Genomic DNA, 24838 nt, shown 5'->3' with positions numbered 1-24838 from the left:
TTTAAATGAAAAATATGGACAGACGATGGTGGACGTAGAAGGGGATGAAGACAGGAGGCAGATTGTTGATGCCAGCGTGGAGGGTACAGAGCGAAAGGGCAGTTTCCAGTGCTATTTTCAGGGCCTTGCTGTTATTTCACTCACATGGCAGAGGGATTTGGACAGTGAAGAGAAGTGGATTTGGCCTTGGGGCAGAGTAGAGCTTTGGCATGGGCCGAGGAGGAGGAGGAGGAGGAGGAGGAGGAGTAAGAATGAGGTGGCTGGAGGGACTTGGTGGGAGGAACAGAGAAGAGGGTCAAGGTGTATATGGGCTCTGGGAGAGCAACAGTTGTCTAAAGAGTCCACCAACTCATTAAACAGTCAACTGTGTGCATAAACTGAGTGTTTATCCCGCCGGTCAGAGTGAGCCCATGTTATTTATTCACTGTTTCCATGCGGGGGTGAACAAAGTGTGTATGTGTGTGAAGGGGGGGGGGGGGGGGGGGGGTTATAAATCGTGTCTAAAGTAAAGCACCACCTCCACAAGCCTGCATATGGCAACTCATTATAGCATCTCGTCATATACATGAAGACTGAAAGGCTGGACAAAATACAGCCTGTGTTAAGAAATGTAACTTTTCTCGGTCACCTGATGCCATTTGATTTTGTCCCAGAGCGGTTGCATAACTTGAATTGTGCAATATTTCATGAGGAATGTGTAATAGGCTCTGTTTAAGAGACTGGCTCGCTTCAAGCCGCAGACTTTCAGCATTTAGTGAAACGATTGAGTAACTGTCATATAATCAGCTATTAAACTGAGAAATACATTTTATTTGAAAGCATGGCCAATCAGGGAGTGAGGTGCAACCTTTTTTTAATGAATCAGACAGGCCTCGTAGGTGGCACAGTGCCCGAGCAGCATATAAAAAGCACAGGTGCAACCCAGTGTCTCTGTTCTGCAGCAAATAAATAAGACTCAGCCCTGAATCTGATCTGTTTAAATGTGCAGAACACTTGTTTGGTTTGAGGGCACAACACAAAGAGCTCAGTAACTAGTGTCAGGTCAACACTGTTGTCATTAACGACAAAATGAAAGGCTGGATACCAGAAGAGGCTCCTCCTCTGTATTGTCCCTGTAGACACTGAGAACCTTTAAGACTTTAAATGCTCAGCCACGTTATTCGTCATATACTGAGTTTTATTGCTCTGACATTAGAAAAATATTTTAGAATGGGTCCATGAAAGATTACACATCTTTACAAGTGTAAGGAAGTCCAATAAAGTGGCAGGTCACAACTGCAAATATATTTATTAGGCTAAAATGAAACCCAGTATCACTGCTGGCTACGGTCAGAAGTTTGCTCTTTTGTGCCTGTAACCACACCTGGACGTGATGTCACAGTGCCCTGAAGTGCACTTGCACATCACTATAGCAAGATGAGAAGTTAAACATGACGTTCAGCAAATGTTAAGTTTCTTTTTAAAGTAATCCCTTGCGCCTTCTGCGGACTTCTCTTTCCAAATACACTATATAGACAAAGGTATTGGGACACCTAACCAGTACACCAACAGGCACTTTAATGACATCGCATTCCACAAGATGCTGAAGTGTCTCTGTGGGAATTTTTGCTTATTTATGTCTGCATACTTTTGTCTATATAGTGTATATTTAAACTCCTTTACTGGCACGGGCTGACCAGGCTTCTATGTGCTGCTTGTGTAAGGATTCATGGAAAATTCCCGTGTTCTGACAAACAATTAAGTTTCCACTTTATCCTATTCAACTTGGTTTGCATCAATGTGCTGGAAGAGTTTTCTCTGCAACCCCCATGAGCAAACCTGGGAGGACAAGCCAAGATAAAACTGGAACATGAAAAAATATGAAAATGGTTGCAGAGTAAGCAGGCAAGTGCAAAGCTGGCAGGCAAACAAAAATAATATGATCAGCTGTGATGTAAAACTCAGAAGCAGAAGATGAGGTATTTAATCTCCAAAAATAATCACAGTTCTCTAGAAAAATAAAATGCATCTTTCAGCGGTGGTTTGAAGATTTAGTGGGGGAAATAACTGCAGATAAACACATATATGGATAAATCAAGTAAAAAAATGATTACAAAAAATGAGACTAAAAATCAAATCGAATAGTCAGAAAAGTAGAAAGAAAACACTGACTTGCAGGCTGTATGTGCTATATTGCACATAGTTAACTTAAACCAAGTCTGAGGCATATCAAACGATAACCATTTGTTGTAATTTATTAAAGGCTGACTTAGAACAGAAACATCAAGCTGAATCATACTTACTGGTTGGATTAGAGCACCGGAAAATCTGATTTAGGGCACCAGTAAACCTTTTTTTTAATTCATACAACACATTCTCCTCCAACAGTATCTCCTCCTGCGGGTTACTCTGCCCTGTCAGCTTGTCGTTTACAGCTCTGTCAGAGCTGCTGGGGTTAGGGTCAGATTAAAATGTGAAGTTGTTTGGCTTTGTGTAATGTGGAGAAGGTAATACTTTGACAAACATCAATACGTCCCAGCAATAAACGCTGTATAAAATGTGGCACTGCAAACACAAGCAGCCTCCCCTTCAGCTTATGGAGAGACAAAATTGTCGGGTAAATCTTTCAAATCTACAAATACTGAACTGTCAGAGCAGCAGGAAACTGTAAAATCCTCAGGCCGTCTGTCATATTAACAAAATTACTCCACATTGCCGACACACTGACAAGTAGAACAAATTGCTCTAATTGGACACCACATGGATATTCCTCGGTATATAAATGGATTATCAAAGAAAATCAGCTGTGCTCTCACTTTTGATTTTCTGCGTGCGCCTCTGTGATCTTGACGCGTCCCGATGTGCCGTTTTGTTAACATTTGATCTGCTATTTGTGCATTTCTGTGTAGCAACTGCTTGCCCCTCTACAATGTGGGTTTGAACGCTCCTGGGGGGTGTTTGTATTTGTTTGTACCTCTAATTGAGCCTGATGTGTCACTTGCTCTACTCGTGATGCCGCTGTGTGTATTTTCAGACATTGGCTAGGCTCATCTATATGTAGGCTCTCAGGTGTCTGCCTCTATTTTTATTGCACTTCACAGTGTTTCTACACTTTGTTTCGGATGTGTCATTAAATCACCATGCTGTCAGAACCCGAGGGAAAAACCTCTGGAAGGTAGGTCACACTTGAGGCCTGGGAACACCAAGTGTGAGAATAACGCCGGACAGCAAGAAGGGACATGCTGTACAAAATGTGTGAGTATGTGAGTACTGTACACACACACACACACACACACACACACACGCATGCACGCACACACAGGGTTGGACTCCAAGTGAGCGCCAAAGACAGATTAGGAAAACTGTGTAATTCTATCTCTTAAACGGGGCATCTTGTACCATGTGACACTCAGTGGAGCTGACAAAAACCTCCCTGTTATGAAAGCAATTCAAAGGCCCCTCAGACCCCCTGCAGACGATACCCGACCTGCTGTTAAGTCAAAATGCATTCAGGGCATGTACTCTAAATCTGTTAAAGCTAAAATAAAGAAGAAGAAGAACAAGAAGAGAGACAAAAATATAACAAATTGTTATTTGAGTCCACACTCAAACTCTCTTTCATTCTACCTAATTCTCTCTCTACCTGCCAGGTGCTCTGGCAGTAATAAGCTGATACCTTTGCAGGGGATTTCAGGGACAAACAGCACTGTAAAAGGTTAGATATTCCATTAATCAGGATCACAGAGAGGCTTTGTGCCTTCACAGCAGGTGTCCTGGTGATTCTGTTGAGGGGCACAGAGAGCCACTGCCTGTCAGTCAACGCCTCACTTGACTCCTCACTCGTCTCCCCCTTCCAAGCTGTTATATAACATACCATCACACAATGAACAGGTCCTCCTCACATGAACAGTCATACAGTCACACACACACACCTTGGAAAGCTGCACAGCCCGCCAGTTTCAGGACCAGCTACAGTTGGGCTGCACCGTGTTGGTGATGGAGGATGCATGTGCACCATCTGCTGTCCTGCTGGCACAATTACAGTTTTGAACGTCATGGAGATGATTCTGAAATTTTACATTTTATTTTGTTCTCTAAGCCCCATTCAGAAGTCAAAGGCAGGTTCAGATATTTTAAGTTCCTTAACAGTTTTTTTTTTTTTATCAAATACATTTTATTGATGTTTTGTTTTGATTTGTTTCCATGTTTGATTGTTTTGGGGGGGGGGGGTTGCCCTTGTACCTTTGTATTATTTGGATAATAATAATAATATTATCCCTTTGTAACTCAGTGCTGTAAAGTATTTCAGCAGGATGGATGCTTCACTTGAAGAAAGGTTGTCTGAGTGAAGGAGGATTTCTTCAAATATTAGGTCCCATCTGTGGATGAGGTGGCCCAAAGTGGTGCACCGAGACTGAGCACTGTGCATGTAAATATGACAGAAAAACAGAGGGACAGAAAGGGGATTACCTCCTCAGCTTGTTATCATTGCAACGTCAGACGCCAGGGAACCAATATCCATCTGGAATGTGTTGGGACAACACAGCACATGACGGGATAATCCCTGAGAATTTAGAGAGAGAATCACAGGAATACGGAGAGAAGAGATATGAGAAAAGAAGCTGAGAGGGACAAGAGATAAAAATGTATGGTAGGGCATCAGGGTTCAACATTCCAAAACACTGAAACAATAAAGCAGCAAAGTGTACTTCAATGTCAGTGTTCAAGGTTGGAAAGAAAGTAAAAGTGTGGTTCCCAAACTGGGGTCTTAAGACCAATACAAGACCTTGTTGGGATCCAACTGGCTGCATAAAAATCAGCATAGGGTTTCTGTTTTTCCACATTAGGGCATAAGAAAAAACGAAAATGCATGTAAGAAAATCCAGTTGTGGTCAGCATTGCTCAGCTGTGCGTTGCTCCTTTGTGTTTCCCAAAAGGCTCCGTGATCGTTTGTTACTGTAATATTGTACCGATATTTCACTGCTTCCTGTTGCTCTGCAGTGCTCGTGTTCTGTCTTGAGAACATCTGTTTGGTTGCTGCTGCTGTTTTCATGATGTCTTGTCATCCTTAATGTGTAAATGTAATCATTTTTATAGGTCTCACAACATCTAACATAATGACTGCAGCTGAAAATTAGCCACCTGGCTAACACTGGAACATTTACAGAAATGTTAATTAATGTGTGAAATGAAATGAAATAAAGTGTAAAAAAAAAAGTTTATATCTTCAATGTAGAAATGACAAAGGTGATAATTATAACTAAATTCCAGTAGATGGCAGCCTTCCGTTACATTTGGCTCTTAAACAAGCTCATTCCCCTGTTGACTGCAAAGAGCTTTCCAAATGGGGGTTTAAATTTAAACGTCGCTGTTCAGTTAGGATGGAAGCAAATTTAAAATGCGTCATGTGCCAGTCACTATCAGCAGGATGTGGTAGGATCCCGACAGACATACTATGGAGACAGAGAGAAATTTTTCTGGGACCCAAGAAGGTGAAAACCGGATCGCTGTGGGTTTCCTGATGAGAGGAACTTTTTGAACTTTGATTTGGAGATTTCAGAGAGGTGGGCCTGGATATGAAACAGACAAGAGAAAGAAAAACAGATGTACACATTCAAGTGTTTGTGTGAGTGTATGTATACGTGTGTGTGGGTGGGTGTGAGGAGTGAAGCGGAGTAGCGGTGTTGGGGGTGATGTAGCAGGTGGAAGACATGGTGGAGGCAGAGACAGAGGAGGACGTGGCAGTAGGGCAGTGATTTAATTAGCACCCTCTACCCCCTCCAGCCCTTCACTCATAGCATCAATAATGCATGGCCCCTTGTTTCCACTGCCATAATTAATCCTCTCTTACTATAATTAAAAGCCAAAAATCCCACAAGATGGTTCAGCTTGGCCAGGCACGGGTTGGGTTGGCACGGGAACTGATGAAAAACTCCAGAGCTTCACACACACCCTGAGGACCGACAGGTCGACAGACAGACAGACAGACAGACAGACATGTTGACAGAGAGATCAATAGTCAACCCAACTCCAACACAAGCAGAGCGAATGAGGCATGAAGAGAAGCTGGAATAGAAGGAAAATGTGACATGCTGGCAAATTAAATGAATGAAGCTGACAGACTGACGACGGGAGCCGCTCCTCGAAAATGTGCTTTAGTGCATCGTGTTTGTCAATGAGTGGGAACGTGAGCAAGCCAAGCACAAATCTACCAGTTTCACTCTGTAGAAAGGAGGACGGATGTACACACACACACACACACACACACACACACATACTTACACAGGCATCTTGCTCCCAGATGAGGTTTGTCTCCACTGCAGCCAAGCCAGACGAGAGAGAGAGAGAGAGAGAGAGAGAGAGAGAGGTGGAGCTTTCTGATGCTGCAATTAGGACCACACTGTCTGGGCGAGCAAACAAGAATGAATATTTCAGTCCGGAGATCTCCATGGGTACCTATGGTGGGGGCCTGGCACACCTACAGGCACGCACACACACACACACACACACACACACACACACGCACACACACAGAAACACAACTTATTACGGCTGCCAGAATTATTCACCTCCCAATCACAGATGCCACAATTATCACATCAGTATCACCGCGTAAACGATGCCAACTGTTATGCTCATTGAACTATTGTACAAGGTTTACAATATCAGTATAAATATGCATCAGTGGGAGCAGCCATAGCATGTAGCTGATGGTTTCTCCTTTGTGAGAGTAAGTGCAATGAGCATGTGAGCTTGGCCACCTGCCAGGAGCAAACACAGTTGGCAGGGCAGAGGTCACATATCACATATAACCTAAATTTCTCCTCCTCCTCCTCCTCTCTCACATTCTCAGACAAAGAGTACTCACCTGGCTCAGCCACCTCCTCGGGCTCTTCAGCGCTTTTAAACGGTGCGTCACTACAGAAGCTCCAGCGTGCACAGCCTCTTCACAGCACACCCTCAGCCACACGCGGGACTCGTACAGTAGGAGCACTCCCTCTGGTGTGGGTTCATTGTCGATGCTCCGTGCAGCCCTCCTCCTGCCCCGCCGTCCTCGGCCCCATCTCCACTTGATTTATCGCTCTAAAATACCACTGCACTAATTAGTCAAGTAATTAATTAATAGGCATTTGCATTTGTGCATATGCAATTAGGAGGCTGGAGAGAGGAGAGTGCAGATGGGGTCCGGGAGCCTTGTGGGGGTGGGACGGTCTGTGTGTTTGTGTGTGTGTGTGTGTGTGTGTGTCTGTATGCTGTATTTCATATTTGTGCCAGCAGAAGTTTGCACTTCTTCCAGAAAGACAAGTGAAGTGCAGGTCATCACCTCACATGTCTGACAGTGAGAAAAGGAGGAAGGGAGGGGGAGGATGACAAAGGTGTGGAGGTGTGGCTTGATGACTTTCAAAGGATACTGGGTGTCATTTGACCAAAGAGGAAAAACAGTGATGGAGACTTTGATACCTCAAAGGAAAAGGGCTAATTTTGCATTTTGATTACATGCATTTAGCCTTGAAAATGCACAGGTGGCCCTTACTTAAGACTAATCCGTGTACAAACAGGATGCAAAGTCATTCTAAAATATCATAATTCCCAACAAGCTCTACTCTGGCGTTTCAATATCGGATCAAAGCCTCTCTGATTGGAGTCGCCTCCAGCCCAGTGCTGGGCAGATGCCATGCTGTTGACATTTAGCATTTATTTTGGCAAGGTGACCTGAAGGTTGTTTGGGACTTGTTGAGAAAAGCCCCCCCCCCATCACCGTAACCCTCGACTCTCCCTCTTCCTCAGCACAGCTGAGGTAGGATAGGGCACCGATTTGGCTAGCGGTGAAGCTAGAAGCCCCTCTATTCCTCCCTCCAAACACACACACACACTGTCACAATCGCCCCACCATGCTTTGGGGTAGTGCCAGGTTACCATCCCCTCATCCCATAAGGGATGAGACACATTAGTGAATGTGCGGCATCACGGCTCCCTAACCACAGCTGCCGCACTACTGGTGACCCCAGGGATGACCTCACAACCCCCCAAACACTCCCTCAGCTGTGGCTGCTGAGGAGACGTAGGGGTGATCCAGGCCCAAGGACATGATGAGCTTCTATCAGCTATTTCTCAGTCTCCGTGTCCCTGTTCCCTCAGTCCGGTGGGCGTCTTTGTGCCAAGTTGGACTTGGTGGTCATAGAGCTCATTTCTCCCACATTAACTCCACTAATGTCTGCTAAATAGAGAGATCTCAGATCGGGAATGGACACAATGCAGTGAAGCAGACATACCAAAGGGTCCAGAATGATGGTGGGGAGGATATTTTTGCATCTATGCCACTGATGTGCCAACACTCTTCCTAAATATTGGGCACCGCTGTCAGCTCCTACCAGCACCAATTCCCTGTCATCTACAGCTACCTACCACCCCCCACCCCCCCTCCTCATTTTTCATACATCCCTGGTGGGCCTGCACACCTGGGTCTCTCTGTCTCTCTGTCTCTCTCTCTCTCACCATTCCTCTCACTGTGTCTATATGTCTCTTTCCCTCTCTCTGATGCTCGCCCCTACAGGCGTCCCTCGCTCAGCACCGAAGGCTGGAAAACACCAGCAGCAGCTCTGGCAAACCTCACACATTCGGACACAGCAACCAGTAAGCATTTGATCTTCTCACTTAACCACAAGAGTACCAGTCCACACACACACACATACAGACACACACCATGCATGCAGCAGAAGTCTATGTAATATTATACCTTTTAATCTGACTCATTTGCAGCTTTGGCAAGTGGGTCATCCGCGCCCGGGTTGTGCCCACAAGAGTCACAACAAATCACAATTGGTTTTGGTTGTCGTTCCTCTGAATACATTGAGGCATAATTTGATCCAATTAGGTAAATAAATAAACAATATGCCTTCTGTTCCACGGCCTTAATGCACTTATAATGCATCCCCATCCCCCTACCCCCGCCCCGCTTCTGAACCAGAGCTGCGATGGAGGGTAAACCCAGCAACTAAACCCTGTTTACCCACCTTTCATTTGCTGAACAGCTAATTGATGTAATTTCACAACAGGCTCCATACAGTATCTTTGCGTTATCTTCTCAAACAGCTAACTCCTATGTGAGCATATTTTTAAAGAGGGTAGCCGATTCATTTCTCGTGCAAATATGATTTTAAAGCAGAACTTAATTGGCTCGGGGTCAGAGTGTGTTGACTGTATTGTCATTTAATGCATAAAACACTGCAGTATTATGACTTACACACTTCATCATTTCTATTGGGAGTCAACATATATGCTGACCTTATTATACTTAATTGTATTTTACCTCCTGTAATGTCACTATAATCGTCTTTATGGTGACTGCTGGGAAATCTGGTCTCCTCCAAACTGCATTAAACACTGACTAGTGAGTTTGGCAGGTGAATGAGGGAAATTCAGAGGTTTGATTTTGAAAAGGATGGCGCACATCGCTTGAAGCAGCAGTACAGGTCAACAATGATGAGTTTTGTTGTTCCACCATTTTATTTTCTCCCTCTCTCTTCTGTTTTTCCTCCTTTTTTCTGGCTGTGTGAGCTCTAGCGCGGTGACAGATGGCGGAGCCCTCCTCCTCCTCCTCCACCACCACCACCACCTCCTACCTCCTCATTCTCTCTCTCTCTCTCTCTTTCTCCTTCTCTCTCTCCCTCTCTGTCTCTCTCCCCCCGCGGGCAAATCTCTCCAAATGCGGGCGCATGTCAATCACCGGGCTCTCATGTGATGGCTCTTGCCGGTGACGTGCCAGCCATATGGGCGCTGGCATCACAGCCTTAGCTGGTATGTAACCCCGTCCCCGGTAGCTCACGGTTGCCACACGCGTGCTCTTACACACACACATAAAACACACACGCGCACATACACACACGTATACAAGCATACATGCTCACTTACTCTCTCGCACACATACACATGCAGACAAGCCGAGGCGCACGTTCGTCGACAAGCTCCGGTTATTCGAGTGCGCGCGTCGGGAGAGAAGCACCCCTGAACAACCAGTCAGCGCCACTGAAAGAAAGCCGCGCGCTGCCTGCACTCATACACTGACAGGGAGCGTTGGTTCGCTCACTCGTGCGGTCCCTGAAGATGGTCTGAAACTCAGGCGCGTGTTTTCTTTTTTTCCTTTCCTCCCATCCCCTGTGAAGAGCTCGAGCCCAGGTAAGTTGGAACACAAACCACAACAACAAGAGCGAGGGGAAAAAAGAATTTAAAAAAATGAAAAATCCTGGTTGCTGGCCGTTCAAAATGGAGGGGGAAATTAATGTAACAAAACGATGAACACATGTATATTAATTCAAGGTGTTCATCTGCCTTTCGTGGTTCTAATGTACTGTTAGTGAATTAAAGAAGTAGTTTTACCGCTTTGTAAGGGCTGATCTACTGGCAACAATCCATATGGAAATCTCATGTATAGCCCGGTCGCCGTTCCCTGGCTTTGCTCTGGTATGTACCTATCGATCCGCACTGTGTGGTCTCTTTAAATCTGGTGATGACAGACTTTAAAATCAATTCCAACAACAAAAACGTATCAGACAAGACATTCTCATATTTGGCCTTTTATTAGATTTCCATTTGGGCGCACCTGCTCAAATACCCCCCCGTCCGTCCGCCCCTCCTGTCTGCGTGCCCTTCAACTTTTGACATCCAAAATCTACCTGGATTACTATTATTAAGGGCTGAGATCAAATACCAAGATCGAGTCAGGAGGCAAGAGAGTCTCCCGGTCCCTTCTGATTTCGCTCGTGCAGGATCGTTTACAAGGAGCAGCCCCCTTACAGCGGCGCTGGAAATAGATCATATCGGACACTGATCTGATATAGAGATTCCTCCGTCTGGACCGTGAATCAGACAAACGAAAGACAACGAGTGTGCAAAATAAGACTTTTTTGTGCGTGTGTGTGTGCGCGCGTGTGTGTGTGTGTGGAAGATTTTGATATCAGACCCGTCGCCTTAGCGAAGGACGTCCTCAAGCTTAATGGGAGATTTGTCGATGATTTTTGTCGATGGTTTTCACGTTCAGTGTCGGAGCGAATGAAAGGGTGGGACGGCGCCATTGGCCGTGACAGGCGGTGTGCAGCGTGATTTATCTCTGTTTGTCCAGTTTTATCTTCAACAATTTATCTCGGCATAACGCTGTTTTAAACCCCGCAGTCGTTGTTGTTACCGTGGGGGCTTTTGAAGGAGGGGGGGGTGATTTGTGGGATTGGATATTTGTGTTTCACGAGTTGTGTTTTTATATTTAACGAGGGCTAAAAGGATACAAGCGACTTCCATCTGTAAAGGGTTTCCGCTCACTAAAAAAAGTGCTTTGAAATCATGCATTCGTGCATACTGAATTATGTGTGAAATCTATTTCGTGTAAGCTGCATGGTCTGTTAATTAAACGTTGTTGTGTGTGTGTGTGTGTCTGTGTGTGTGTGTGTGTGCGAGGTTTTTTTCTTCTAATTGAGCAAACCTCCTGAGCCTAAGATTTAAAAACTAGATTTTGCCCCTGGCACACCCCCCGAGATAATTAACCAACCATCACAGCCTACCTTACTGAAGGGTGCGAGTCTATGTGCTGGTGCACTATAATAATAGGTGGGAAGTGAGTCGTGTTAGCGAGTAGGCCAGCGGAGGGGAGGCTTATTGAAGCTGTCAAAGATCACCTCGTCTCTCTGTAGCCCCCTTTTTCTGGAATGGGACTGCACATGCTAATCAAGTGGTAGGCTGAACAATTTATTTATTTCACGTTGATCAATTATCAAGTTCCTTTTGCTTTTTTTTTTAATTCTTAATATTTAATTGGTTAAGTTTTATTAAGAGGCCGATTTTAGTTCGTTAAAAGTGAGCGTACAATAATTTTGACTTTGTTTTAAATATTTTTAGACATTTTTCGCCATTATTATTATTATTATTATTATTATTATTATTATTATAGCTGGGACAACATTACGTTTTTTATCGTTGTTGTTGCTGTTTTTATTTTTTGTCTTCAAAGCCTTTTTACAGCTTGAGTGACGACATGTCTGTAAAGCTTAATTTAATAATCACCCCGACTTTAAACGGAGCTGCAGCCTATCAATTAAATAAAATCCCCCTTTGCCTCCTCTGAGGAGAGGTGTACGGTGTGGATGAATAGTGCTGGAATGCAGCCAGGAGTGTATATGGGCGTCAGGAGGAGTGAAAGTGGGGGCCCCCATGGGACCTGTAATGTGGCCCCTGCCGCTGGGACCCGCTGCGAGAGGACGCGACAGGGCACACGGATGACAGCAGGGAATTAAATGGGGATCCGTCTGGCTGTAACTCAGCGCAAAGCCTGGAGAGCTCATTTCTGTCTCTTTTTTGTTTCCCCCACAAATTTACTTTTTTTGTCTTTTTGGCAGAAAAAATAAAAAAATAAAGCATCCGAAAGGTCACTTTATTGATAGTGAGTTTCAGTGGCCCTACACATTAAAACTGCCATATCGTCAGCGGATAATGCTTCTATAGGCTCGATTTTCTGATGTTAACGTGCGCAATAGGGCGTTTAACCTCATGTTTTTCTGCTTTCTGCATTGAGTCTTTATGATTGAAAGGTCTGCGTTTTCTGATCGTATGCCCACATGATGTGCGCGTCCTGTGCTTGTGAGATCTCATTTACGATTTCCCCTTCTCTTCTCTCCAGAGCCACAATGTTGACGAGGCTTTTCAGTGACCCCTCACTGCTTCCCGATGTGCAGAAATACTCCGGCTGGGCGGAGGACAGCGATGGCGATGATGCCAAGATGAAAGACGACGACCAGGACACCCAGGACGACATGGAGTCATCTGAAATGAGAGGAGGCAGCCGGACGCAGTCCGAGCACGCCGGGGAAGACGACGAGGACGACGGGGTGGAGGAAGAGGACGACGGAGAGGATACAGAGGGAGACAGGCCCAAGAAAAGGGGCCCCAAGAAGCGCAAAATGACCCAGGCCCGGATCGAGCGCTCCAAGATGCGGCGGATAAAAGCCAACGCACGAGAGCGGACCCGCATGCACGACCTGAACTCTGCGCTCGACAATCTGCGTAAAGTGGTGCCCTGTTACTCCAAAACGCAAAAACTGTCCAAAATCGAGACGCTGCGGTTGGCCAAAAACTATATCTGGGCCCTGTCGGAGATATTGCGCTCTGGAAAAAGGCCCGACCTCGTGTCCTACGTCCAGACGCTGTGCAAGGGACTCTCCCAGCCCACGACCAACCTGGTGGCGGGATGCCTGCAGCTAAACTCCCGTAACTTCCTAACCGAGCAGCAGTGTCAGGACGGGGGGAGGTACGGGTCCGGCTCCTTCTCAATGCATTCCTACCCCTACCAGTGTGCGCGTCTGTCCAGCCCCCACTGCCAGCCGGGCTCGAACTCGCATCCCCTGAGGACGCACGGCTACTGCTCGGCTTATGATTCTCTGTATGGTGGGAGCGGTTCCCCTGAGTATAACAGCCCCGAGTACGAGGGGCCCCTCAGCCCGCCCCTGTGCATCAATGGCAACTTTTCCCTGAAGCACCAAGGCTCTGCGTCCCCCGACAACGAGAAGGGGTACCACTACTCTATGCATTACTCCGGCCTGCCTGGCTCAAGATCCACCGGAGCCCACAACCTGGTGTTTGGCTCCTCGGGGGCCCGGAGCGGCATTCACTCTGAAAACGTCCTGCCTTACCACGACATGCACTTACACCACGAACGGCCCCCCGTGTATGACGAACTGAACGCGTTTTTTCACAGCTAAAGTAAAAATGAGAAACCTATCGTGCGTCCCCTTGCAATCAACAATCTGTCCATGGCACACTTTTTTGACAAGCTTACCTGCCAGGGTTTAGGCTCTATGGAGAGATGTTTCACTCGTTGTCATTAGTGTTTTCCTTTCATTTATTCCGTCTAAAATATTTGTTTTGCTATAGTCAGGGATGTAGTGGAGGGTGACCCACAATCTCATGTCGCGAAAGAGAACTTATCAAGCTTTTTAAGGTGAAATTAATCTCTAAAAGGGAATCTGAAAAATCATGACATGAGCTATGGTGATCTGAAATCTGTTTTTTTTTAAATGTGATTTGTGTCTATTGGGTGATTGAAAAGTTTTCAACTTTATTCACCACTGCATCACTGGCTACACCTTCACGATGGCAGTGATTTTTTAATAATATGAAATAAGAAATAAACCAGTGACCGAGCTAATGCACATTTACTCGCCTGTACGTGCGAGGTTGTGTTTTTTTTTGTTGTTTTTTTTTTTTTTTACAGAAATGAACAAATCTGAAGGAATGCAGAGGGGAAATGCTGAACCGATTAAAAAAAAATGTGCTTGTTGGGTTGTTTCAGAAGAGTCTGTTCTCCAGCAAATCAATCGTTTCGCATCTATGCAAAACCCAACGAGACCACAGAGCGAGGCAACAAGGCCCAGGAAGACAGTGAACGTTTCAACAGCACTGCTGCACACACACACACACACACACACACACTGATTTTGAAATTAACACCCAACAGAATCTGACAATGGCTGGGCAGCTCAAAATGGTTTAAATGAACTAATCAAACATTTTTCACATTTTCTTTTATTACTCTTATTTGTCCACATTGCCTCTGTTCTTCTAATGGAGTCATTGCACTGTATTTTGATTTCCAGTTAAAATTTGGTTCAGTATTTTTGCTTTGGTTTGTAATGCTCTTTATTATTATTATTATTATTATTATTACAATTATTATTATTGCACGTATTTATTGTGTTGTTTTTGTAATTAATGTTAATAGTCTTTTGGAAATGAAGGGATCCCATGTGTTGCTGAGCATTTTTTTCATAAAATTCAAGTCTTTCAACTTTGTATTCAACCAACTGTGTGGTAAAATAAAATAATAAATGAAACTGTGCAACTCGATTTTTTTTTATTTTATTTATTTTTTTAACACTTACTGGACAACCACCTTAAACACCACACACAAAATAAATCCCCGGTATTCACACTCACTCAGTTTAGAGTTAATATGTATTTTCATTGAATTTATATGAAGTATGTCGGAATAATTGCAACCACAAACATTAACCTGCTCCAGCCGCCTTTGTGTTGGATAATAAGATCACGCCTGGTGCCACAACCTGCAGGAGTTCCTCACAGCCCCGGGGCCTGAGGCTTCACATACTGGGACAGGAGGGAGAGGACAGTGCTGCAGGAAACTGGTGCCAGTGCTTCACTTCTGCTTGGCAGGCAGCTCACATTTTCTGCGGGATGATTTGTATCGCAGACCTTCGGTGTAAGTTTGGATTCAGTGACTGCGCGGGTTGACTGGAGTGTGGACAGATGCAAACGGTGCCGGCGAACTGGTGCCACGCGCTGCGTTCAAGGCCATCAGGACACTAATGGTTCTGCTTCAAATATTCTCTTGACCACGAAGACAACACGTGTGTGTGTGTGTGTGTGTGTGTGTGTGTGGTTGGGGGGGATTTGTTTCAGCACCGCGGAGAGCTCCTTCAGCTGCGGTTTGAGTTAAGGCTTAAAAGATGATTTTAAAATAAATAAAATCGAGCGATCCAAACATATTTTAGGGGATATGATAAGGATGCAACAAATAACGAGGCGTTAGAAGCAGGTGAACACATTTTAGGAGTTTACTGTTGGATTGTATCTCATCTGCGGGACACACACGCTCCGCAGGTTTGTTGCTCTGCAGGTTTCATCAGAAATGGCAAAGACTTTGACTGTGAGAAAAGGCAGGTCAGTGTCACACTGACGCACACAAACAACGGAAAGAAAAGCACATACAATCAGCTTTTGTGTCGATGTCTCAGCCCTGAGACCAGTGCTAACAGCAGGCCTACTTGTTGAAGAAAAACAAATCTTTTTCAATTCCCCTAAATTAAACGACGACCTTTGCAGCGTCTCTGACCCCGCTGATTAAACGTATTTGACGAGTGTCTTTACTTTTGATTTTCGTCTTGCGATGATGCATTAAACATCAGGTATAAATAATGAAGTCACCTCTTGTAACTTTAAATACACATGTCATATTTATGCCCGACATTATAAATGTATGGATTTATTTATCATGTTTAAGTCAGTTCAGCGTGTATATTCACATGTAAACACACTGTAATTTACCAAGTTAAATAACGAGCTTTTCTTGATTGCAGAAATATTTTTTTTAATTCAAAATGGTGACCACACACACGCACACACACTCACACACACATTGCAAGGGGCAGCCGTTGCCACCCCGGCTGGGTTTGGAGCGCTGCCCCGGGACCCATATGTTCCCCAAAATGTCCCCGGTGCTTTCTGCTGTAGGAAGGACACACACACACACACACACACACACACACACACGGGCTTTCAGGTGGCGACCATATCAATAATGATATCAATAAATACCTGCAATGGTCAGAAACTAAAAGATTATATTAGGATCTTATTTAAAATAAAAACTGCGTGGACTTCAGCTGTGGTTTTAATGAGCAAATAAAATAAAGTGAAAAATACACAAGAAGAGCGTTTTTGTTGTAATTTGTGTTTTGTTCTGGAGCAACTGACCAAAAGAATTTGCTAATAGTTTGCTGTCGGTCGTTAGTGTTTCCACCTGCTGGTCCTCGGGACTTTGATGTCTTTGTGAAAGTGGATTATGAAGTTTGGATGGCAACGAAGGGACACGTTTAGCAAAAAGTCACCTCTCGCGTGGAAGATGATAGGAAATATTTGGTTTATTTTTTAAATTCGTTTCATCTCAAAATTTCAGTAACATTTCAACACAAATTAGAGTACAAGACAAAACACAAAACAGTCGTTTTAACCAACAGACCAACACCTTTTGGACAGTTTTTTTTTTTTTAAGAATATTTAATTACCTTAAAGCTATGCATGTTCGTCTTCCGTCTGCTATTCCCCTTAAAAACTTGTAAATGATCAAAAGATGACTTATTTTTCAGGGGCATCTTAATTTATTAATTTTTAGAATATTAGAATATGCACATAACACTTGTGGACTTATACTCCTGATCATTTTGTTCTTTGCATTTCACAAAAAGGACATAACGCAAGAATATCAGCTTAAAATATCAATCTGTAGATTGATATTATAGTGTCTTGAATATAGCTAAGAATTCTTCATCAGGGAACAACTTTTGATTCACTGCATTGTCTCGTTTATGTGATTTTTTTTCGGTAAATGTCAGTTCTTTGGGTTTAACATAACGCCACTGAAGACACACAATATGTTCCTTTGGGCAGGCTTTCTGTCTGTGCAGAGTGGGAATCGAACCCACAGGTCTGCACTTCAGGCTGGTCTCAAAAACGGAAAAACCGAAGGCTTCGTGCTACACTTTGAGTGTTAGTTTTAGGCCTCCGTATTCTTTTTGGCTTCATCGGCAAAGAAAAAAAAGTTGCATGCATTTCTGCAGGAGCCTGCGAGCAGAGGGAGAGGGCATCTATCAAAATACTCCCCGGCCCTCCCACACCACCACCACCTCCTCTTCCTCCACAGTCCGGAGAGAGGAAGAGAGAGAGTAGGAGAGAGAAGGGGAGAGAGGCTGGCAGGCGGGCGGAGGAGAGCCGTGCCAAGTCCCTTAATGTTCCCCAGCAGCAGCACCAGGAGCTCCGGAGAGGACAACCCAGCGAGCGCGCCAGTGTGCCAGTTCACCGGGCCAAAGTGGCACTGCTGGGAGGAGTCGATGTTTCTTTCCTAATTTTTGCAGCATCTGTTCATTATCCAGGACGTTTAAAAACGAGAGCGCTCATCCCGAGTAACCCATGGCCACAAGCACACACACACACACACACACACACACAAACGCACAACAGCGAAGCACTTTTGTGAAGAGTTGGCTTATGAATATGCATACTTCCCTCTAATGTTATGTCGTACATGCGCTCACTGAGAGGAGGCTGTGTTGCATCCAGTCCTTACAGCTGGTAACCTTGCAACAAATCAGACTACACACACACGCACACACAAGGTTTAAAAAAATACTAGAGTTTGGATTAAATTTAATTATCTGTTTGCAAAATATTTTTTCTTTCTTTTTTTTCAAATTTATTGATTGGGCAACCTCGTCTAGCAGGTCTCTGAATGGACAGTAAGTGTGTGTCATCGCATAAGACTGTGTTATACAATCAAATGAACCAAAACTTAAATTACAAAGACAGAGATCGCCTTTATTCAGTAAAGGCAAAGCGAGTTAATATGTTGAATAGGAGATGAAACTGAACGTAAATTCACAGGTGTTTTCTGAATAATTTTATCACTTGATTTTACACAAACTTTAGAGAATTATTTCCCGTTTTATGAATGATAATTTCTGATTTTACAAATAAAAGCCTGAGTGAATTTGCAGTCAGTCTTAACCAGTCTTAAAGGAAAAAAAAAACAACTTCCAATGACACTGTGTGCTGCACTCAGGATGAAAAGTGAGTGAATGAATCTCGCTGTTTAAATTATCATGTTCATGCCCACTCTTTTTCTCACTCAACTTGGTTGAAAAAAAAAAATCAACAGTGTTTGTCCGACATAACAGTCAATAGTGCGATTATCAAAATGTCACAAGTACTCTGGTGTGAATTCCAATTAACGTCTAGCAAAAATAATAACCGAGTGTTTTTGCAGAATGCACACATCAGATAACGTAATATGGATCTAAAATATGTGACGATAAAGACATTTAGGATTCAATGCAGAGGGAGGCGGCGCGGTAACATAATCTGGTCAGGAGATTGTGAGCATTTGCAATCTGTCAGTGATTAACAAACAAACCACGGGGCAATGCAGATGAGATGGACACAGATTTCATTTTTAAAAATGCAACACACAGGCCTACACACACACACACACACACACACACACTACAGCTGCATGTTAATAATTTATTTCCACAGAAACTGCGATCGGTACATTGTTAACTTCCCTGGCATCTGTACACACACACACACACACACACACTGAACACACTGAAAACTTAAATGTTTCACATGTGTGCAGAGGAAACAATCGTGCAGACTTTGGCCAACCTCTGTGCCAGACTGTATGCCAGTGCCCCCGCACTGCCAGACAAGGGAGACGGGCCTGTCACTGGCAGTCCGTTCAGAGGAAATTCCACAACATCTGTTTGTTATCACACAATGGGGCCCGGTGCAGCGCGGGCAGTGGGGCAGAAGACGAGGCAGAAGCCTAAACTGAGAGTGTGCTACTGCTGGAGGTCCTGCCAAGGGAGAAACAAGGGCTTCAGGAGGAGGGGGTGAATGAAGGGGGGGCAGGGAAGAACCGGGTCGAGCGAGGGAGGGGTGAAAAGACAGAGGTGGAGATCCGGGCGAGCGCCAGGTAGGTTTCAGGCCTTTTGGCGGGTAGCCAGATAGGTTTTGCCGGGGTTTGGGTGGTGCCAGATGTTGACGTGTAAGAGGGGAAGGTGGAGAGGAGTGTTTGATCACAGAGTTTGACTACAGAGTGTGTGTGCAGGACGTCTTCTTGACCTGTCCGACCGCTCTCATCCTCACGGAGGCCCAGTTGCGGTATGCTCCGGAGGGTCCGGCGGCGGGGCGTGGCTGGCCCCTGTTTAGGAGGTTAAGTAGGAGCGTGCACGGGCATACAACTGGATCAGAAGGAGGGGGTGGGGTGGGGTCGTTGCTGGTCTGCACAGATGGCATGTGTGCGTGCGCGTGTGCGTGCGCGTGTGTTATGATAGGGTTGGATGATGCCCTGGTCACATGGGCAGCAGTAATTGGCCTCCATATTGACCAGTTTGCAGCGCTGGGGGGCGGGCAGTCTCCCAGCTGGACCTGTCAGATGGCATCGCATCCACCTCACTGATCACCCCCCGGACGACCTCCGCACCTCACCCCTTTTCCCTTTCATCTCTCCCTTCTCCTTCATCCCTTCATCTCGTCTTCTCTCCGTCACCTTTAATCTAACATTTCCCGCCTCCTGTGCCCATCACCTCCGCTGTCTTCTTCCCACAGATGCTCCAAACTCTACTCTAGTACTTGTACCGAGTATATATATATATATATATATATATATATATATTCTTTTTCTGGTAGACAGTGTGGATTGATTTGGATGAAAACACTGTAATCGTTATGGAGGAGAGGAATAAACTGAACCCTTAACTTTGACCCTGAACCTGAACAAAGCCACAAAGATTAGCCAGTGAGGTAAAATATTATTTTCCTGAAACACATTTAACACACCTGCTGCTTGACTGACACTCACTGTTAGAGGCAGCTTAAAAATGCATGTGGATTCCTCTTCCCTGCATGTGCCAAACACAGAAACAGAAGACAATTAAGAGGGGATGCTAATGGATTTGGGTAGATGAACTCTTTTTGGACTTGCTGGTTTAAAATAGTATCTGAAAAATGAAGGAAGTCATCATGAAATTACACCGGCCATCTTAAAACAAGGACAGATCAATCCAGCAGTATCATAAAAATTATAAAACAAGGGCAGCTTTGCATTAGCTGGCCGAATTGGTACATTTCTTTGACAGCAAACAAACATTTTAAGCCTAAAACAGGACTTCTTGACTTGCTGAAAGAGATTCTTTGCAGGGTTGTATTAAAACAGACCTTTGTGTGTCTGAGTGACTTTTAGCGTGGTATCACCCTCCCACCCGGAGCAGTAATGGTGTGTGTTTTTCTGTGAGATGCCCAACTGTGAGGAGTTAGCACTATAGAAAGGATTTCATCCCAGACTTGGCAGGGGAGGGTCTCTGGGTACGTAGAGAACAATTGTCTCTCCTTCGGTCCTGTCAGCCAGCAAACACAGAGAGCTGGCACATGCTCAGTGGGAAAAGAGCGGGAGTGACAAGGGGGATGGACACACACACTCACACACTCCTGTGCACTTGTGCCCATCTCTTCCTCGCAGTACCAAAATGGGTTCTGATGATGCCGCTGGGGATTGTGGGATGACAGGCTGGTTCTGCGAAGTGGATGGGAGGACCTGATGAAAATAGCCTGTAAAATGACCACAGCGTTAGCCTGCTGTCAGACTAACAGACAGAACGGCAAAGAGGGAGGGAGGAAGAAGAGGAAAGTAGAGACAGATAAAGAGAGGAAGATACTGGCAAAGCAACACAGTGTCTGCCATGTATGCTGAGCTCACATGGGAATGTGTTTCCGTGTATGTTCCACATACACTCATGTGGACAAATGTCTTGATCCTGCAGCTCCTTTGCTATCTGTGTTTGTGGATGCAGGAGTGTGACTGCACCTTTACGCGTGAGCAAGAATGAGGAGGAGGAGGAGGAGGAGGAGGGGGGTGAAGTGTGTTTGTGTGTGTGTGTGGAGGGGGGGTGTTTAAATTCTGTGACATCTGTTCATTACAACTAGAGTGTGTTTATTTTTATACAGCCAGCCACAAGCAGAGAGAGCTCGACTGGCACCGCTGGTTAATGTACCAGCCTGCTACGACGGCAAAGCAAATGAAATATTTACCAGCAGACAGAAAGAATGTGGAGAGGAGCGAGGACAAAGAGAGAGAAAGAGGAAAAATGATAAGATAATATGTGACAAAAATACGCACACGCGCTGTGTCTCCAATCACGCACACAAAGTCCTCGTTCTGATCTAATTAAAGACGAGACGGAGTGAGAGGCCTAGAAAACTGCACTCTGTGTGTGCTGCTGCGAGATAAAAAAGGAACCTCAAGCATGTCCAGAACAGGTGACGCTTCATGGGAACAGGTTGCCAAACACAAAGATGCTTCTGTGCTGATCCTCATCAAACCGAAATCAGAGGACCCTGCTGCACATGTGCCACATCGAGAGCGAGTTGAAAGCAATGAAATATCTGCTCAAGCCACAGATGGAACTGCAAAGCAACCAAGAGCACAACGAAAGAGCAAGGAGAAGAACCAGGAGTTCAAATCATATATAAGTAAGAAGGTCACTGAAACAAAAGCAATTTAAAAAACCATTGAGTGTCTGCTTTAGGATGCCCAGATGGTGCACTGAACATTTTAGGAGGTCCTTTGTGTCCACTGCTTTTAATGGAGTGTGACATTTGACATCTCTTTTACTTTTATTTGTATTCTGTTGGATATGTTTCAAGGGTAATACATGGGCCTGGCCTTTTGTTAGCTGCTCAAACTGTAATGAAATTGTTTTTTGTCCTTAAACTTGGCTCTTGAACATAATGTCCTCCTGGAATACGTTTTAATATACACGTATCTGTTTTAGTACTAGGATGTCTGTCAGTTTCCTCTGAAGTTATGTTTCTAAGCACTGGGACAGGAAGTGGGTGTAAGTGTAGCCGAGATGCTCAGTGTGACAAATGATGAAGCCACAGCGTTCAGTCAAGGTCATTCTGTCCTGCTGCAAAGCCACAGCTCTGGAGACAGACAGTAACTCGAGCCTCACACCCCTCTAATCAACCTAAGCGACCAGACCTTTGCATCAACAAGCCCCTGCACCACCCCCAACCCCTCCCCAACCGCCCCCAGACCCACCGCTGCCCCGGCCCCACTCCCATGCTCCCCTGGGATGGCCTGCTCTGGAATGCCGCTCATGGGGAAGAATCTCGCTGCAGGCGCTCAATATGTCACACGTGTCTCAGAGAAGGAGACAGAGACAGAGGGAGGTGTGACAGGTACGGCGTAGTACTTTTCTCAGGCAACGACAGGCTTTCTGTGTCTGTGTTTTTATCTGAGTGTGTTTGTGTGTGACAGATTCCCAGATTAAAGGTTTAAAGGGTTCAGATTAACAAGCTCAGGACACAGTGCCTCGCTCTGAGCAAAAGGGAATTAGGATGGCATTAACGTCTCCTCTGCACCAGCACATTAGCCATTCATTACCATGTGGTTGCACAATCAGTACCAGGCCGCCCCTCATTCCCCTCCGTGTTACTGCATTCATGACGATGTTAACACGCCGGGATGCTTTGTTGTTCACAGACCATTAGCAGGAGTATCTTTTAACCATCCCTCTTCATCAGGCAATTGTCACTTTCCCTTTATTTCAAGAAGATTTTCAGTAATGAAGCGCATGCACTGTCACTATGTGTGTTTTGTACTTACACCTTGCAGTTTGAAGACAGTCAGCAGTGCCAGATTCCATAAATTAATCTAAGATTTCTGTTGCACAAATGCATGTGAGATTTTTCCCTCAGTTGATTATTATCATAAAAAAATTTGATTGCAGAAAATAAACACAGCCAAAGCCAAAAAGGATGTGAGACCACAGCTGACCTAATCACCGCACTGAACTTTGTGTACCATCATGTCAGAAATCTGCAAGGTTGCTCTCCAACAGCAAACACACGTGCGGAAATCCCAACACAAGTTGATCGGGGTAGAGTTGGAGGTCAGAGGGCCACCCCTGTCGGGCTCACCCGGGACTTTTTCCTCAGGTGGATTTTGCACAGCGAGAAAACACCAGAGCCAGCAGAATAAATCTGTGCATGTAGCATGGTTTAAGATTTGTTTGGGCAAATATTTGTGATTATATAAATGAAAACTGGAATGGGAAAAAGTCTCTATTGCCAGTTACAAATATAGTGAGCCAAAAAAAGAAAAAGAAAAAAAGCTGAGTGGAAAATGAAAAGTGCCTCCGTCTACTGTAGTCTGTTTTCACTGGGATCCTGATTCCTTCTGATATGGTTCTGTTATCCTTGTTGCCTTTTCTTTATGACTCATACTTCTTAAAACTCAACTTTACTGTAAGACAAGCAAGAAAAAGAAAAAAAACTCTCGAAACAGGTGCCCAATGAAGCTGAAGTATATAAAGTACATATAAACCCACGATGTACTGCCTACTTGTCTTCAAATGCAAGACTGATGCAATTAGTGTTCAGACAGTGGAGCATGTAGGAGCTAAAGAGTCAGAGACTTCCCTCAGGAGTGGGAGGAGACCCAAACAGACAAGTCAAAGAGGGCAAACACTGGAAAGTTTGCCAGGTGGCCACGAACCAAATCAGTCAGTGCTGCTCAAACTGCTGCATGTATACATAAACTGACCACCACATAAGGTTTGCCATATAAACCACAAAGGAGATATGTCAGTGCTGCCCTTACAACCTGTGTCCACTAGGCTTAACTGCCAAAGAACGATTATTGGCGGTTTAAGAAGCAACAGAAAAAAACTTAAGAAAAGCCATCAGCACCAAAATACAGGCTGCAACTCTTCTAAATCACTGCGTCCTTTTACAAATATACTGAGGTATCACAATAAATTTGGCATTGTTATATAAATGTTGAAAAATGCGGCATCTTGTTAAGAAAAAAAAAACACCCTCACACTGAATAACATGTCTGATTCATCAAGGCACAACTCTCCACTGCAAACTTTTCCGTGTTTTCAGTGTGTGGCTCGCTGTGCCAAGAGAGATGTGAAGACATGGATTGACACACCGTCTCTTCTCCAAAGCCTTCCTCCTCATCCTTGCCAGATTAAGGGATTACCAGGCAAGGCGAGCGCTAAAGCTGGCTAATTCTCACCCAAGCACAGAGAGCTAAGGCTAGCTAGAGCCCCACCGAGCCCGTCTCTCCTCAGAGCAGCTGTGGTGGTGGAGGGAGGGAAGGAGCTGCTTCTCTCCGAGGAAACGCAAGGGGAGGAAAAAAAGGAGTGAGAAATCAAAGCGTCACTCACACAGTTTTCTCCCTGTGGCACTGATGACTTTCTGTCAATTAGCACAGGCCACTAATGGTTCACAGGCAACCAAACTTTGCATTCTGCATTATATCATTAACTGTCAAATATCAACTTATCGTCCTTCTTCTTTCACACAAGAATTTCACACTGATGTTTAATGCACATTTGCATTGTTCCCTACTTAGTAATCTGTTGTGTGTTATTACATCAGGAGATTTGCTTCTGTTTTGTTTTTTTGCTTGTTTTTCAGAGGGTTTTTTTTTCTCAAACATATACAATTAAAG

At 44.8% G+C, this 24838-nt stretch overlaps 1 protein-coding gene across 1 annotated transcript; it reads left to right on the top strand.

Annotated features, from left to right (window-relative positions):
- Window positions 1–9975: 9975 nt before the first annotated feature.
- Window positions 9976–14192, top strand: LOC124074010 (neurogenic differentiation factor 2-like). The gene is made up of 2 exons (XM_046416627.1): window positions 9976–10155; window positions 12644–14192. Exon 2 carries the CDS (start codon window positions 12651–12653, stop codon window positions 13719–13721), a length of 1071 nt encoding a protein of 356 aa, XP_046272583.1. The 5' UTR covers window positions 9976–10155; window positions 12644–12650; the 3' UTR covers window positions 13722–14192.
- Window positions 14193–24838: the final 10646 nt, after the last annotated feature.

This window comes from Scatophagus argus, chromosome 16, assembly GCF_020382885.2.
Source record: "Scatophagus argus isolate fScaArg1 chromosome 16, fScaArg1.pri, whole genome shotgun sequence".
Taxonomy (NCBI): Eukaryota; Metazoa; Chordata; class Actinopteri; family Scatophagidae; genus Scatophagus; species Scatophagus argus.
The sequence above is the reverse complement of the archived record's forward strand: the minus strand, read 5'-3'. Positions and strand labels throughout refer to the sequence as shown.